The 16,033-nt window shown below is 42.5% G+C and overlaps 1 protein-coding gene across 4 annotated transcripts in view; it reads left to right on the top strand.

The window, feature by feature from the left end:
* The first annotated feature begins 444 nt into the window (after positions 1–444).
* Positions 445–16,033, top strand: part of AP4E1 (adaptor related protein complex 4 subunit epsilon 1) — an 80,574-nt gene continuing 64,985 nt past the window's right edge. For 3 of the 4 annotated variants that reach the window (XM_084894082.1, XM_084894081.1, XM_084894080.1), the window contains exons 1-6: positions 445–674; positions 3,591–3,662; positions 5,632–5,755; positions 8,800–8,873; positions 11,123–11,244; positions 15,729–15,888. In XM_084894082.1, coding sequence (XP_084750208.1) covers positions 525–674; positions 3,591–3,662; positions 5,632–5,755; positions 8,800–8,873; positions 11,123–11,244; positions 15,729–15,888 — 702 coding nt within the window. In that variant the 5' untranslated portion in view covers positions 445–524. Of the gene's footprint in view, positions 675–3,590; positions 3,663–5,630; positions 5,756–8,799; positions 8,874–11,122; positions 11,245–15,728; positions 15,889–16,033 lie in introns of those variants that run through there. The other variant, XM_084894083.1, reaches the window with a different exon arrangement.

Below are 16,033 nucleotides of genomic sequence, written 5' to 3'. Positions count from 1 at the left end.
TCCGATCCCTCGCTCGTCCTGGTTTCCTAAATCCCGGAGGAGAGAGAGGGATGGACTCGCAGGGGAGCCTGCCATCTGTCACTCAGCACCGCCGGGGCCCCGCATGGCCCGGCCCCTCGAGGTGCGGTGCAGGGAGTGAGCGGTGGCGCCCCTGGAGGCGGCCTCGGCGGCGCGAGGCTGCGAACCGGAGAGGGAAGCCAAGGAGGACGAGGTGTAGGAGGGCCGGGTCCGAGCGGCCACCGGGGAGGACCACCAGGCGCGGTACCCCGGCGCGGCCGCTGAAACCGCCCTTTCCTTCCCGGCCCGGAGTCAAACCTCGCGCGCAGGCGGTGCGAGCGCCTCTCCCCGCGGCCTCTCGCGCCCCCACGCGGCCGCTGCCGGGAACTGCACTGCGCTTGTCCGCGAGGAGCACCAATAAAGATTTCTTCTTCAAACAAACAGGAAGTGCCTACGGAGGCCGGGCGGGCGGCGGGCCGGGCCGGGCATGAAGCCGGGCGGCGGCCGGGGCGCGGGCGGCGGCGGCGATGAGCGACATCGTGGAGAAGACGCTGACGGCGCTGCCCGGGCTGTTCCTGCAGACGCCGGGCGCGGGCGGGCCGGCGGCCGCCAGGGCGCCCTTCTCCTCGCGGCTGGGCGGCCTCATCCGCGGCATCACCGCGCTCACCTCCAAGCACGTAAGCGCGGGCCGGGCCGGAGGTCCGGGCGCCGGGAGGCCCCGCGCGGGGACGCCGGTGTCCGCCCGCCGCGAGCCCGGGGCTGGCCCTCCGCGGGGCTCGGGCGGCGGGTGTCGGTCCATCCCTGCGTCCGTCCGTCCGTCCGGACGCGGCACGTTCCTGCCGGAGGACTGGGACCTGGGAGGCCGGTTTCCATGGGCCCTGACTGACACCGACTCCTGATCGGCGGGCGGATCTCTAAATTCTTGAACCTGCTTGTGTTTCCTGAACGTGGAGGTGGGAAAATACCCATGCGTGTTCCATAGGCTGTTTGGGTGAGACGACAAGCGAGTGGAAATCTGTAACAAGCGCAGAACAAGTGTCAGCACTCACCGCCTGCAGAGTGCCTTCCCTCCCCAGTTCCTTCTCTGCCCCGGTTCCTCTGTCGCCAGATGTCACCCACTGGAGCAGACCCTGTTGTCGAATATCTGTGGGGAGCTTGAGGTGTTTAGTTAGACCGATGCGTAGGGCAAAGAAAAAAAAAGCATAATTCTTCCAAATCGTACACATCGCTGCGGGAGTCGCTGCCTCAGATGGGCTTGGAAGATGAGCAGTTATTTTACAGGCGATTAAGTTCCCGCAACTTTGGGTAGTTGCACAGGTTGTGTGAGATACTGATTCAAAGCTTCAAGGAGCTTATATCTTGACAAAGATCACTGTTACTGTGTGAAAAGTAACTTAGCTTATGTCTTAACAACATATGTTACTGTGTCATAATTTGTCCGGATATATTTATGAAAGAGGTTATGTGGAGGAGACACTTTCTCTTCCCAAGGAATGGGCCATTCATTTAGGCTTGGACCAGGGTAAGGTATACCATGATATAAGTGCAGGAGAGAGAAAAAGGCAAAGAGGGAAGGCTTTTCTTCAGAGTGCTCTGCGTGTTTAAAAAGTTCTTTTAAAACTGAAATCAGATGCTGCTGAACTGGGGAGGGTCTGCTTCACATTAAAAGTTCATTGTTTGTGGACTTAATGTTGTCTTAACGTTTTTGTCCTTTGCTAATTTTTATAAGATTCTGAATGAATGAAATAAAAAAATTTGGTCCCAAACTGAGGTTTGAAACTACAAGTATACGTAAAGTATCTATATGAGGTAGTGCTTACCAGTAGTTCTTGGTTAGCCACCAAATGGATACCTGCTAATTCAATGTGTAATTTAAAGATAGCATTATATTAGCCAAAAGTGGGGCAAGTTTTCAGGTGCCTTTAAGAAGGTACGATAAAATACAGCCAAAACCGGTTTGGCTCAGTGGGTAGGGTGTCTGCCTGCGGATTGAAAGATCCCGGGTTCGATTCCGGTCAAGGGCATGTGCTTTGGTTGCAGGCACATCCCCGGTGGGGGTGTGCAGGAGGCAGCTGATTGATGTTTCTCTCTCATCGATGTTTCTAACTATCCCTCTCCCTTCCTCTCTGTAAAAAAAGAAAAAAAAAATCAATAAAATACATTTAAAAAAAGAAGGTAAATACAATTCAGAGAATAGAAGTAAACACATTGATATATTTATTGCGTGTTAGAGATGAGAAGTGAGGGAAAGGGTATGAGAAATAAGGGAAAGATAGAGAAGAAAATAGTAAGGGAAACAGACTCATTTTGTTTCTGCCTTCCCCTGTTTCTCTATTCCATGAAGGCCTTTTAATTTTAAGGGAAAGATGTGAGAACTTTTTTGTTGGCCAGTACATGAAGAATTTTTTCTTTTTCTTCACTGTTAAGAAAAAAAAATTTTTTTCTACTAAACTATCTTTAAGGGGTCAGAAACTGAGTGAAGAAAAGAGAGAGATGGGTTAGACTTGGAAATATTTCTTTCCAATAATGAGTCTGAGGACTGGATAAAAGCCTTTAAGCAAATTCTTATAACGTTCCTTTAAAATAATGTTTATTTTTATTGAAAGCATTATAAATTATATTTTCCCTTTAAAAATACTGTTACAGCTCGGCCAATGCTGCTCAGTGGTTGAGTGGTTGAGATTTGACCCATGCACCAAGAGGATGCCTATTCTTTTCCCGGTCAGGGCACATATGGAGACCCCTTTCACGTCCCACGTGGCTCAGGGTTCCTGTTCAGGGTTTGGGTTCTGGCGAAGGGCCACACGCAAATTAAAGAGAGACTAGAAGAATTGGTGATATGGGGACCAGGCGGAGCCCACCTCTAGTGGAGGATTGCCACTGGGCTCTGGCCTTGCTATCCCTTTTATTAAGACAATGGGATACACCCATTACCCTTAAAAAAAATTATAAATATATATATATTTATATATATATTATTGATTTTTTACAGAGAGGAAGAGACAGGGATAGAGAGTTAGAAAAATCAATGAAAGAGAATCATTGATCAGCTGCCTCTTGCACACCCCCTACTGGGGATGTGCCTGCAACCAAGATACATGCCCTTGACTGGAATCAAACCTGGGACCCTTCAGTCCGCAGGCTGATGCTCTATCCACTGAGCCAAACCGGCTTCGGCTACACCCATTACCCTTAAGCAGGTTTAGGATACCCCCATAGCTCTTAGGCAGGTAATAAGTGGATTATCATATTAGTAAGGATTTACATGATTACAAGATGGGAAAGTTGCCTCAGGAACCATTGTCTCAATTAGGTAGGGAGTGGTTGGCTCTGACCTTTCAGAGCTTCAAGGTTGACCAGCCTTTTACATCTTTCTATTAGTGAGACAGTGGTTGGTTTCTGGCAGGCACATGCCCGGGATTCAGGCTCGATCCCAGTAGGGGGCCTGTAGGAGGCAGCTGACCGATGTTTTTCTCTCTATCCCTTTCTCTAAAATTAGTAAAAACATATTAAAAATAATTAAAAAGTTTTAAAAATACTGTGTAATTTAAAAAGACAGTTGTTCATGCATTTAAATATTCTCATTTTTTCAGGAGGAAGAGAAACTAATCCAGCAGGAACTAAGTAATCTGAAAGCAGCGGTTTCTGCTCCTACAACAACACTGGTAAGTTTGCATAGTCAGTGCCAGCACATTTGGAATTTGAAATCTGGTCCACTGTGGACTCCATAGTGACATCTAATTGATCACTTGCTAAAATCTAATTTATCACTATTAGTTATGGATGGTAGTAAGTCAAATATTAAGTTTAGCCTTTTATTATTGACTGACTGCATGGAGCAAGACTTGATGTTGACTAATGTCAATTTAGTGCCAATGTGATGATACTATCTGATAAAGAGTGAATATGCTAATTGACCAGCACACCCTCGCAAAGATGGTGGCACCCACAGTCAATAAAGACGGAATATGCTAATTGACTGCAATGCCCTCAAATATGGCAGGGCCCACAGCCACAAGATGGCGGTGCCCAGTCCCTTCAGCTCCGCCGGGGCGGCAGGCATGTGGCACGGCCGAACCCGCCCCCAGGTGTGTCCGGCCGCTTCGTGCGGTTGTCTTAGGAGTCCCCCAGTCCCCTTAGCCACCCAGAGCCAGCCTGAGGTGCAGGCAAGCCTCAGATGGTGGCTGCCCAGCCAATACCCGAGGTGCAGGCAAGCCTTGGATGGTGGCTGCCCACTCGATGCCCAAGGCACAGTCAAGACTCAGATGTCGGCTGCCCAGCCAATGCTCAAGGCGCAAGCAAGCCTTGGATGGTGGCTGCCCAGCCGCCCAGGACCACCTGAGGTTCAGGTAACCAGGCCAGCCAACGCTTACACTGCCGGCAGTGGCAGCAGCAGAGGTGTGATGGGGGCGTTGCCTTCCCCTAATTGCCAGGTTGCATCCTGCCCCGGAGAGCTCTCAGACTGTGAGAGGGGGCAGGTGGGACTGAGAGACTCCCTCCTCCAGGGCATGAATTTTCATGCACTTGGCATCTAGTAATTATATACCGTAAATGTGGCAATACTCCTGGGACCCCAGTGCTGATCTTGCTGTTTTAATGTTGTGCTCTGGGAAAAGGTGAGTATATATCATTTAAAATAATATTTTCAGATCCAAAGTGACATATTGTAGATCTCATTTTACTGTTATATATCTTGGATTGTAGGTTTATAGATCTTGTAGTATAGGTTGACTGACTGACAAGATTAGAAAATGGTTTTCTTGCTATAAAACTAAGTATATTGCCTAGCAGCTAAATCACAATCCAGTTGTTTTTAAACTTGGTTCCACATAGTTAGACTTTTCAAACAGCATTAATTTCATCAACTTTTTTTTGGTGATTCTCACCAGAGAAAATGCAATCATTTATTTATTTTAATTCTCACCTAAGGATATTTTTCTTTTCTTTTTTTTAGAGAGAGTGGAAGGGAGAGGGAAAAACAGAAATATTAATGTGAGAAAAATTTATTGATTGGTTGCCTCCTGCATAAGCCCTGACCAAGGCCTGTGTCGAGGAGGAGCCTGCAATTGTGCCTTTGACTGGAATTGAACCCAGGACCCTTCGGTCCGCAGGCCAACCTTATCCACTGAGCCAAACTGGCTAGGGTTCAATTTTGTTTTTAAATGTGAAAAATATTTTGTTACAGAAATTATTACCAACTTGTAGGAATTTTATGAATACTCAGTTGATAAAATATATTAAAATAATTGGCATTCTAGAAGCCAACTCACATTACTATGGGCAATATTTTGTCTGAGGATCGATCATATATCTCACATTATGCCCAAGTTTTACATGAAGGTCATCTAGAATTATAAATAGCTACAGTTGATTTATTTTATAGTATTGCAACTAACAAAATATTGAAATTATTTTACTAAAATGAATACTGTTGGTAGTTAAGTTAGGGAGAAACTTTTATTTATAAAGTCTGACTTAAGGTGATTAATTTATATCACACACACACACACACACACAAACACTCACTTTTTTCAATGCCAGGATTAAAAGATTTCCTTGTTAATTGATTGCAACATAATAAAAAAATAAAATATTCTATTTATTTACACAGTTACTGGATATTTTTCTTTTCAGAAAATGATGAAGGAATGTATGGTGAGACTTATATATTGTGAAATGCTTGGATATGATGCTTCCTTTGGCTACATACATGCAATCAAGTTGGCACAACAAGGAAACCTTTTAGAAAAAAGAGTAGGTATGTATGTGTTCAAGACTTAATGTTGTCCTTAAAGTTCCAATTACTATATAAAATGAATGATGACAGGTATCATTCATATATATATATATATATATATATATATATATATATATATATATGAAAGCCTAAGCAACCATTATGACCAAACAACCGGTCGATCTGTTGATATGATGTGCACTGACCACCAGGGGACAGATGCTTAACACAGGAGCTACCCCCTAATGGTCAGTGCGTTTCCACAGTCAACCTCCTGTGGCCCCTCCCCCCGGCCGGCCAGCTCTGATCACCCCAATCGGAACCTCCTGACTGTCCCTGATAGTCCCTGATTGGTCCTGATCAGGACTAGGCGAGTTGTCCCAATCAGCCCCAATTGCCTGCTAGTTCAAGGGACCCCCCACCTGTGCACAAATTCATGCACTGGGCCTCTAGTATAGTATGTTTTTAGAACATTGCCTTGTAGTTTCCAAAAATTTATACATGTAATAGTACTTTAAAACTCAGAGCCAATAAATAAAGTCAGTTTTCCTGATTCATAGCATTTTGGAGTTATAGAGATTAAAAAATGCCTGTTGTTGCAATGGTGGTTGGATGACTATATACATATATATATATATATATATATATATATATATATATACACACACACACACACATATATATGTATACGACAAATGAGTTTGTCAAAACTCATTAAAGTAGGCCTGGCTCAGTGGTTGAATGTCGACCTATGAACCGGGAGGGTATGGTTCAGTTCCCAGTCAGGTCACATGTCCGGGTTGTAGACTTGATCTCCAGCAGTTGGTGTGCAGGAGGCAGCTGATCAATGATTCTCTCTCATCATTGATGTTTCTATCTCTTTCTCCCTCTCCCTTCCTCTCTCTGAAGTCAATCCTATCTGATAAAAGAGTAATTTGCAAATTAATCATTACTCTGCCACACCCACCAGCCAATCAGGAGTGAGTATGCAAATTAACCCCAACCAAGATGGGTGTGGCCCCTGAGCAAGCAGGAAGCTTAGGTTTCCCAGGCAATGGAGGAAGACAAGCTTTCCACACACCCTGGACTTAGGCCTCCACTTAAGGCTACAAAGTTTCAATTATAGAAGATACATAAATCCCAACAAAATTGGTGGCAGCCACAGCAGCCACGGAGCAAGTAGGAGGTTTGGCTGCACTCAAGGCTACAAAGTTTCAATTATAGAAGATAAGTAAATCCCAGGGCCTCTGCTTGGATCACTGGGGGGCGTGGTGAGCCTTCAAACCACCACAGGCCCCTTGCCCAGGCTGCTCCATACCCCAAGGGAACCCCAACCCTGACCTGGGACACCCTTCAGGGCAAAGCAGCTGGCCCCCACCTGTGCACCAGGCCTCTATCCTATCTAATAAAAGAGTAATATACAAATTGACTGTCACTCCAATATACAAGATGGCTGCCCCCATGTGGTCAAGATCCTGCCCCCATGTGGACACAAATTGGCCACCACAAGATAGTCAGCAGGGAAGGGCAGTTGGGAGGGACCAGGCCTGCAAAGGAGGGCAGTTGTGGGCAATCAGGTCAGCAGGGGAGGGCAGTTGGAAGGGACCAGACATGCAAGAGAGGGCAGTTGGAGGCCATCAGGCCTGCAGGGGAGGGCAGTTAGGGGTGACCAGGCCGGCAGAGGATGGAAATTGGGGGGCGACCAGGCCTGCAGGGAAGGGCAGTTGTGGGGGACCCAGGCCTATAGGGGAGAGCAGTTGTGGGGGACCAGGCCTGCAGGGGAGGACAGTTAGGCACAAACAGGCTGGCAGGGGAGCAGTTAGGCATCAATCAGGCTGGAAGGGGAGTGGTTAGGGGGTGATCAAGCTGGCAGGCAGAATTGGTTAGGGGCAATCAGGAAGGCAAGCAGGCAAGCAATTGGGAGCCAGCAATCCTGGATTGTGAGAGGGATCAGACCTAAATAGGCAGTTAGACATCCCTTGAGGGGTCCCAGAGTACAGAGGGTACAGGTTGGGCTGAGGGACACCCCATTCCCGTATGCACAAATTTTGTGTACCGGGCCCCTACTCTATAATAATAAAAGTGTAATATGCTAATTAGACCAGACAGCTAAACAACCTTCTGGACAACCTTCTGGATGAAGCTGGGACTGTGAGGGCCACCCCCGTTGCATGAATTTCCTTTTGTGCATTGGACCTCTAGAAAAAATATATTTTTAAAAAAACATCATTAAACAAAAATGGGTGAATTTTCTTGTGTGCAAATTAAATATACCTTAGTAAAGCTAATTTTTAAAAGTCAGTTTAACCTTATGAGCTTAATGATCAGAAACGTTTCTTTATAGAATAAAACTGAAATTGACTTGAATAATTTTAAATATCCTGTTCTTAGTTTCACATATGTTAGCTATGAGGATTAGAGGCATCTATTTATTTATTAAAAATTTTTATCTATTGATTTGAGAGAGAGAGAGCGTTTTGTGTGTTTCACTTATTTATGCATTTATTGATTAACTGTATGTGCCCTGATGGGTATCAAAGCTACAACCTTGTAGTATGGGTGACGATGCTCTAACTAACTGAGCTACCCGGCCAAGGCCTAGAGGCATTTAAATTTATTTTTTTTTGTCTATAATCAACCTTTAGGGCTATTAGGAAAAATTCTTTCAAGGACAACACAGATAGCCAGTAACACACTATTAACTCTAGTAGCTCTTAGTTTTTGAGTAACTCTGTGTTTGGCTACAGGACAGAAAATGTTTTGATAGATTGTATAGAGATATGCACAAAACATAGTTTATATTTCTAGTGTCTACACAACTTTAAGTTGTTATACAGTCTCTTTTCCACTTTAGGTATATCCTGTGAAATAGTAATTCTGAAAGATTTCAGGATGAAGAACTCATGAAATCTTCCTTACTAGAGGTTTTGACCTTCATATTTTACAACTTGTTTTCATATTTACCTACAACTGGTATCTTTGACACTTAATTTTGGAATATATGATTGCTTTGTTTCAATTCTTGGGAAACATTGTGATGAGACTTTTCCCTTCAAATTTTGTAGGTTATTTGGCAGTGTCTTTATTTCTACATGAAAGTCATGAACTGTTACTTCTCCTTGTGAATACAGTTGTAAAGGTACTGTACTGTATGTTGGTTATTATGAAGTTGGTAATTACAATATTTCTGCAGGCATCTGACATTTTTCCTTAGTCATATTGAATTAGATATTTTTGGAAGAAGGTAGGTTTACAGAATGGGCATAGAAAAATATTTTTATTATTTATTTTAGAAAGATCTTTTAGATCAGTGTCTGTATCTGTAAGATGGAGATAATAATAGAACTTAACTAAGTTGTGAAGGTTGGATGAAACACTATATAAAGTAGTAGTAGCTACTGCTGCTGTTATTGTAAACTTATAACACATCTCCAGACTCTTAGTTCTGGGTATTTACATGTTGTTGTCTCTTTTTATGGGATCTGTTCTAAAAGGATGGAGATGTAAACTGAATCATTATTTTAAATTCTAAAAGTAATCCTCCTTCTATATAATAAAAACCTAATATGCTAAGTGTCCAACTGTTTGATGGACTGTTCAACCAGTCACTGTTACGTGCACTGACCACCAGGGGGCAGATGCTCTGACTGGTAGGTTAGCTTGCTGCTGGGCAAGATGGGCTGGACACGCCCTGGAACCCTCCTGCAGTCCCTCCCCTGCTCCAATCATGCACCAGTGGGGTCCCTCAGCCTGGCCTGCATCCTCTCACAATCCAGGACCCCTTGGGGGATGTCAGAGAGTTGGTTTCGGCCTGCTCCGTGCAGGCCAGGCCGAGGGACCCCATTGGTGCCTCTCGTAGAATATAATTGGAACTGGAATATACAGATACTAAAAACATAATTTAATCCATACACAATATTTTTTCCTATTAAATTAAAAAAATTATTTCTTTAGAAAATATTTTTATTGATTTTAGAGAGGGAGGGAAGGGGAGAGAGAGATAGAAACATAAATGCTGAGAGAGAATAATTGATTGGCTGCCTCCTGCATGGGGATTGACCCCACAACCTGGGCATTTGTCCTTGACCCGAATTGAACCCAGGAACTTTCTTTCCACTGAGCCAAACTGGTTAGGGCTCCTGTTTAAATTTTTAATCAAAATTGGTAATGAAGGATAATTGAATTGTTGAACATTTAAAAAAAAAATATATTTGATTTTTTACAGATAGAAAGGGAGAGAGATAGAGAGCTAGAAACGTCGATGAGAGAGAAACATCGACCAGCTGCCTCTTGCACACCCTACCGGGGATGTGCCCGCAACCAATGTACATGCCCTTGACCGGAATCGAACCTGGGACCTTTTAATCTGCAGACTGACTCTCTACCACTGAGCCAAACTGGCTTCGGCTTGTTGAGCATTTTCATGTTTACTTTGTGTCAGTATTTTGATGTGTGGGTCTGTGTGTGTGTAGTACTTTCTGAACTTTTAAGTTTTATACTCTATTGAGATTACTAGTAGCTTAAGTTTTTCCAAGCTTTTAAAAATAGTTTTTCATTTTCTGTTAGAATGATTAATAAAAAATTTGTGCATATTTAAGTATGTATAAATTTATGCCTTTTATTGTATACTAGAGGCCTGGTGCACAAAATCGTGCACTGTGGGGGAGGGTGTCCCTTAGCCTGGCCTGCGGCTTCTTGCAGTTCACCTGGTCCTCCCCCAAGGATTGGGCCTAAGCCAGCAGTCAGATATCCCTCACAACCTGAGACCCCTTGCTCCTTACTGCCAACCTGCAGCAGAGGTGGGAGAGACGCTCGCTGCAGCTGCTGTGCTCGCCAGCCGTGAGCCCAGTTCTGAGTGGTGCTCCCCCTCTGGGAGCGCACTCACCACCAGGGGGCAGCTCCTGCATTGAATGTCTGCCCCCTCTGGTGGTCAGTGCATGTCGGGGCAACTGGTTGTTCCACCGGTTGTTCTGCCGTTTGGTCGATTTGCATATTAGGGTTTTATTATATAGGATATTTGAGAATTACTTCCTTTTAAACTTTCACTCATTGTTTAACAAGGACAATTTATAAAGTTGGCTTGCTATTAGTTTAGAAAAGTTTTAAAAGCTGTTCTAAAGGAGACTACTTGGGCCAGTGTCAGAACAGAAATACAATTTCCTTTTGGATCAATTGCTTTTTGGCTGTGTTTATTTGTTGACTGTTCAAGCAAATAAAACAGACATATATATATATATATATATTATATAAAAGATGAGCTAAATATACAACTTAATTATAAAGTTAGGAGAAAACTATTAAGTAAGTGGGGCCGTTGCAATGTTGTGCTCGTTATACCTAATTTCGAACTTTGGACTGAATGTTTTCTTTGCATAATGATTGTGTCAGGACTTGCAGAGCACTAACCTGGTGGAAGTATGTATGGCACTTACTATCGTTAGCCAGATTTTCCCTCAAGAAATGATTCCAGCTGTTCTTCCATTAATAGAAGATAAACTTCAGCATTCTAAGTAAGTAAATCCTTTTTGGATAGGTGTATATACTATATATTTCAAAACAAAAATTTGCACTAAAATTTATTATAACTTACTTAGTTCTACCAAGATAGAGGATATCCTTTGTCAGATAAAATACAAAAATCCCTGATAGTGTTGTCCTTTATTTTTATGTGGGTTTAGAAAAATACCAGGCAGCTTTCTGAAGTTAAACTGAGAGGCAGTGTCAGGAGTCCTTGGCTTTCCTCCCACTTCTACGGCTAGCCAGCCATGGGCCTGGTTTTCCCTTGGTTGTGTGGGGTTGCTTGAAGCTCCTTAATTCTGACAAAGTTGTTTGAGGATAAGGTCAACTAATGGAAAACGTTTAGAAATTGTTGACTTACAGTTTTTTTAATTTTTTTAATCTTCATCCGAGCATATTTTTTCCATTGATTTTTAGAGAGAGTGGAAGGGAGAGGCAGAGAGAAACACTGATGTGAGAGAAATACATCGATTGGTTGCCTCTCGCACACCCCCAACCAGGGCTGGAACCCTGCAACTGAGGTACGTGTCCTTGACCAGAATCAAACCCTGGACCCTTAGCCCGCAGGCCAACACTCTATCCACTGAGCCAAATCGTCAAGGGCTGTTTGTTTTTTTAAAATATATTTTTATTGATTTCAGAGTGGAAGAGAGAGTTAGAAACATCAATAATGAGATAGAATCATTGGTCAGCTGCCTCCTGCACGCATGGGGATTGAGCCCGCAGCCTGGGCATGTGCCCTGACCAGAATCAAATCATGGCCTGTTGGTGGTTCATAGGTTGATGCTCAACCACTTAGTTACATCAGCTGAGCCTGGTTTTTATTTATTTTTAATTAAAAAAAATATTTTATTGATGTTTTACAGAGAGGAAGGGAGAGGGATAGATAGTTAGAAACATTGATGAGAGAATCATCAATCAGCTGCCTTTTGCCCACCCCCAACAACCAAGGTACATGCCCTTGACTGGAATCAAACCTGGGATGCTTTAGTCTGCAGGCTGATGCCCTACCCACTGAGCCAAACTGGCCAGGGCCTGGTTTTTATTTTTAAAGAAATAGCTAAAATGATAGTTTCACTAAGAATGGTAGAATAACTTTATAGGTTTTTTCAGACTTGTTATAATGTTTTTTTCAATGTCAGACCAGTGTTAGAACAAATGCTGGGTAATGACAATTAATTACTGGAAATATATTAGCTTTTCTTAGATAATTATAGGTTGATCTGATCATAGCAGAACATATTTTTATATACAACTTTCATGCCACCACTCTTGTGGTAATCATACATACTGATTCTTTATATGAAACTAGAGGCCTGGTGCACAAAATTCATGCATGGGTAGGGTCCGTAGGCCTGGCTGGTGATCAGAGCCGATTGGGGCCTTTTGGCTGCCAGCTGTGACCTTCCTTCCCTGGCTGCTGGCTGGGGCCTTTCTTCATCCCGCACTGCCCACCTAATGGTCAGTATGCATCATAGTGAGCGACTGAATTCCTGGTCTCCGGTCAAACTCCTAAGGGGACACTTTGCATATTAGCCTTTTATATATATATAGAGCACATGTGTCAAACACAAGGCCCGCGGGCCAAATCCAGCCCGCCAGGCCTTACAATGTGGCCCGCACCGCGCTGTCATCACTGCACTCCACTGTCAGTTTATGACATTGTCAGTTTATGACTGTTCAGTAAACCATTCGGCCCGCAATTTAGGCTGGATTTTAGATTTTAGCCCCTTCTCTGATTGAGTTCGACACCCCTAATATAGAGTCTTCTGAGAATTGATTTTTTTTTTACTTATCGCTTCCCATTTACCCTTTTAATTTTTTTCTTACTGTTTCCCATCTACTCTAATTTCAAATCCTGGACTTCTGTCTTCTACTAGTTAAAGTTTAGACTTGAAACTGATTCTGCAGTTATGGCTATATCTATTCCATTTTATGGAGTGAAGCTAAAAAATATGGGACAGAGCTACAGGTAGGCTAGTGGATGTCACAAAGAAGATGTGAGACAGGGTTTGGACTTGACTTTGAATCCCTGCTGAATTTTGCAGGCCAGACTTAGAGCTTGAATCCAGGTCTCTTGAGGTCTCGTGTTAGTACCATCACTTAGAGCCAGGCTTAGGCATTCCTGATCCTGTTCAGAGTTTGTTTTTTTCTGACCTCATTTACCTATCAGACTAATATTGATTAATACTCACTAGCAATACATTGGGATGTTGTTTACAGTCACCATAGTATTAATGCTAATGACAAGTATGTTGTTAATTTTTTCTACGTGAAAATAATTTTTCAACATGGCATAGTTTGGCAAAGTAAGTTGCTTGTTAATGGAATTTAGCAGAAGCTAGATGACCATTTGCTAGGAATCTTATGAAAGGAATTATTGAATAGAACAGAGGAGTGCTTTGAATAATCTCAATTTTTATATTCTCTGATTTTAAGTAATAGTAGTATATAAAAGTAAAAGCAAGTATTTTTCTTTTGTGCCAGTTGCCGCTGTGAGCAGTGTCAGCAAAGTCAGTGGCTATGAGCTATGTAGACATGGCATGAGAGAATAATAAGGAATATAGTACTCTCTTGGAAACTGCATTATGGACATAGAGTAGGAGCTCTATTTTTACTTCTTGTGTGCTAGACATTATCTGTGACAAACTAAGTGCAAGACTTGTGTATATTTTCTTTTTCATTGTAAAGAGATTTTTGAAATATGAACTGAGCAAGGAGGGGAGTAACATCATTTACTGTGAATCCTTTCCTCCTTTGCCCCCTTAAAATATTTGGGTTATGCTTGCTCATAATATAAAAAAAGAAAGATAAAAAGCTAGAATGTTAAAGAGACTTAATATTAATAAAGACTTGCATATTACTAGCTGTAGTTACCTCTTACTGATTTAAACTTACTGTTGCTTCTTTTCCCAATAGGGAATTAAGGAATTTATTTATCTTTCTTGTTGTTCTGGTTTTCAAAGTAATATGTGCTTGCTATCCCAAAATTCCATTCTATATAATAGGAGAGGAATATGCTAATTATCTGTTACACCTTGAGGCGTAATGACCAACCACATAATGACCATATCACTGATCTACAGGAGGGTGGGGCAGTGAACTACATGCAGGCTGCAAAAAGCTGCAGGAGGGGGCAGGGCAGAAAGCTATGAGAGGGGGAGGGAGGAGGGAGGAGCTCCAGGAGGGCGGGGCAGTGGGCGGAGAGCTATAGGAGGACAGCAGATACTGGTGCACACATGTGTGCGCAGGGATAGTAGTAATTAGATAATTATATAATATGGGTAGTTAAAGTCTCAACATCTAACCTAGAGAGAACGACTTTTTATAGTTTGGTGGATTAGAATAAAGAAATTAATAATAGCCCTGGCTGGGAGTTCAATTGGTTAGAGTGTTGTCCCCATAAGCCAAGTTTGCAGGTTTGACGCCTAGTCAGGGCACATACAAGAATCCACCAATGAATGTAAAAAGAAGTGGGACAAACAAATCAATGTTTCACTTTCTCTCTCCCTTTTTTAAAATATATATTTTTATTGATTTTTTACAGAGAGGAAGGGAGAGGGATAGAGAGTTAGAAACATCGATGAGAGAGAAACATCGATCAGCTGCCTCTTGCACACCCCCTACTGGGGATGTGCCTGCAACCAAGGTACATGCCCTTGACCGGAATCAAACCTGGGACCTTTCAGTCCGAAGACTGACGTTCTATCCACTGAGCCAAACTGGTTTTGGTTGTTTTCTTTAAAAAAAAAAAAAAAAAAAAAAATATATATATATATATATATATATATATATATATATATATAAATAAATATGTATGTATATATTATTGATTTTTTTACAGAGAGTAAGAGAGAGAGAGGGATAGAGAGTTAGAAACATCGATGAGAGAGAAACATCCATCAGTTGCCTCTTGCGCACCCCCTACTGGGGATGTGCCGGCAACTAAGGTACATGCCCCTGGCTGTGGCTGTAATAGAACCTGGGACCCTTCAGTCCGCAGGCCAACACTCTATTCACTGAGCCAAACCTGTTAGGGCTCTCTCTCGTTACCTCTACTTCTCCCTCCCTTCCTTTCTCTCTAAAGTCAATAAAAATAAATTTTAAGAAAGGAAATTAGCCAAAACCAGTTTGGCTCAGCGGTAGAGCGTCGGTCTGCGGACTGAAAGGTCCCAGGTTCGATTCTGGTCAAGGGCATGTACATTGGTTGCGGGCACATCTCCGGTAGGGAGTGTGCAAGAGGCAGCTGGTCGATGTTTCTCTCTCATCGACGTTTCTAGCTCTGTATCTCTCTCCTTTCCTCTCTGTAAGAAAAATCAATAAAATATATTTAAAAAAAAAGAAATTAATGAATGTATAATTCTCTTTTTAGATTAAGGGGATAGCTAATATATTGAAATCATTTCGTCTGTAATCTTTTCAAATTAAATGCCCGAAAATTCAGATCGTTTGTTCAGATTTCATTTTTTATCTATAGGGAGATTATACGAAGAAAAGCTGTTCTGGCATTATACAAATTCCATCTCATTGCTCCTAATCAAGTACAACATATCCATATTAAGTTTCGTAAAGCACTTTGTGACAGAGATGTTGGGGTCATGGCTGCTTCCTTGCACATATACCATAGGATGATTAAGGTAAGTTGAAAATTTCAGTAGTTGACATTAGAAATATATAATTATGGCATAAAAAAATCCTTTCAGATTTTTCAGTCAAATGCTTAATTTGAAGTTTTTATTATTGACTTTTAAATAGTAATCTTTGCAAGTTGTTGATAACTTT

Source organism: Pipistrellus hanaki (genome assembly GCF_964339955.1).
Source record: "Pipistrellus hanaki genome assembly, chromosome: 1".
Classification (NCBI taxonomy): Eukaryota; Metazoa; Chordata; class Mammalia; order Chiroptera; family Vespertilionidae; genus Pipistrellus; species Pipistrellus hanaki.
The sequence above is the reverse complement of the archived record's forward strand: the minus strand, read 5'-3'. Positions and strand labels throughout refer to the sequence as shown.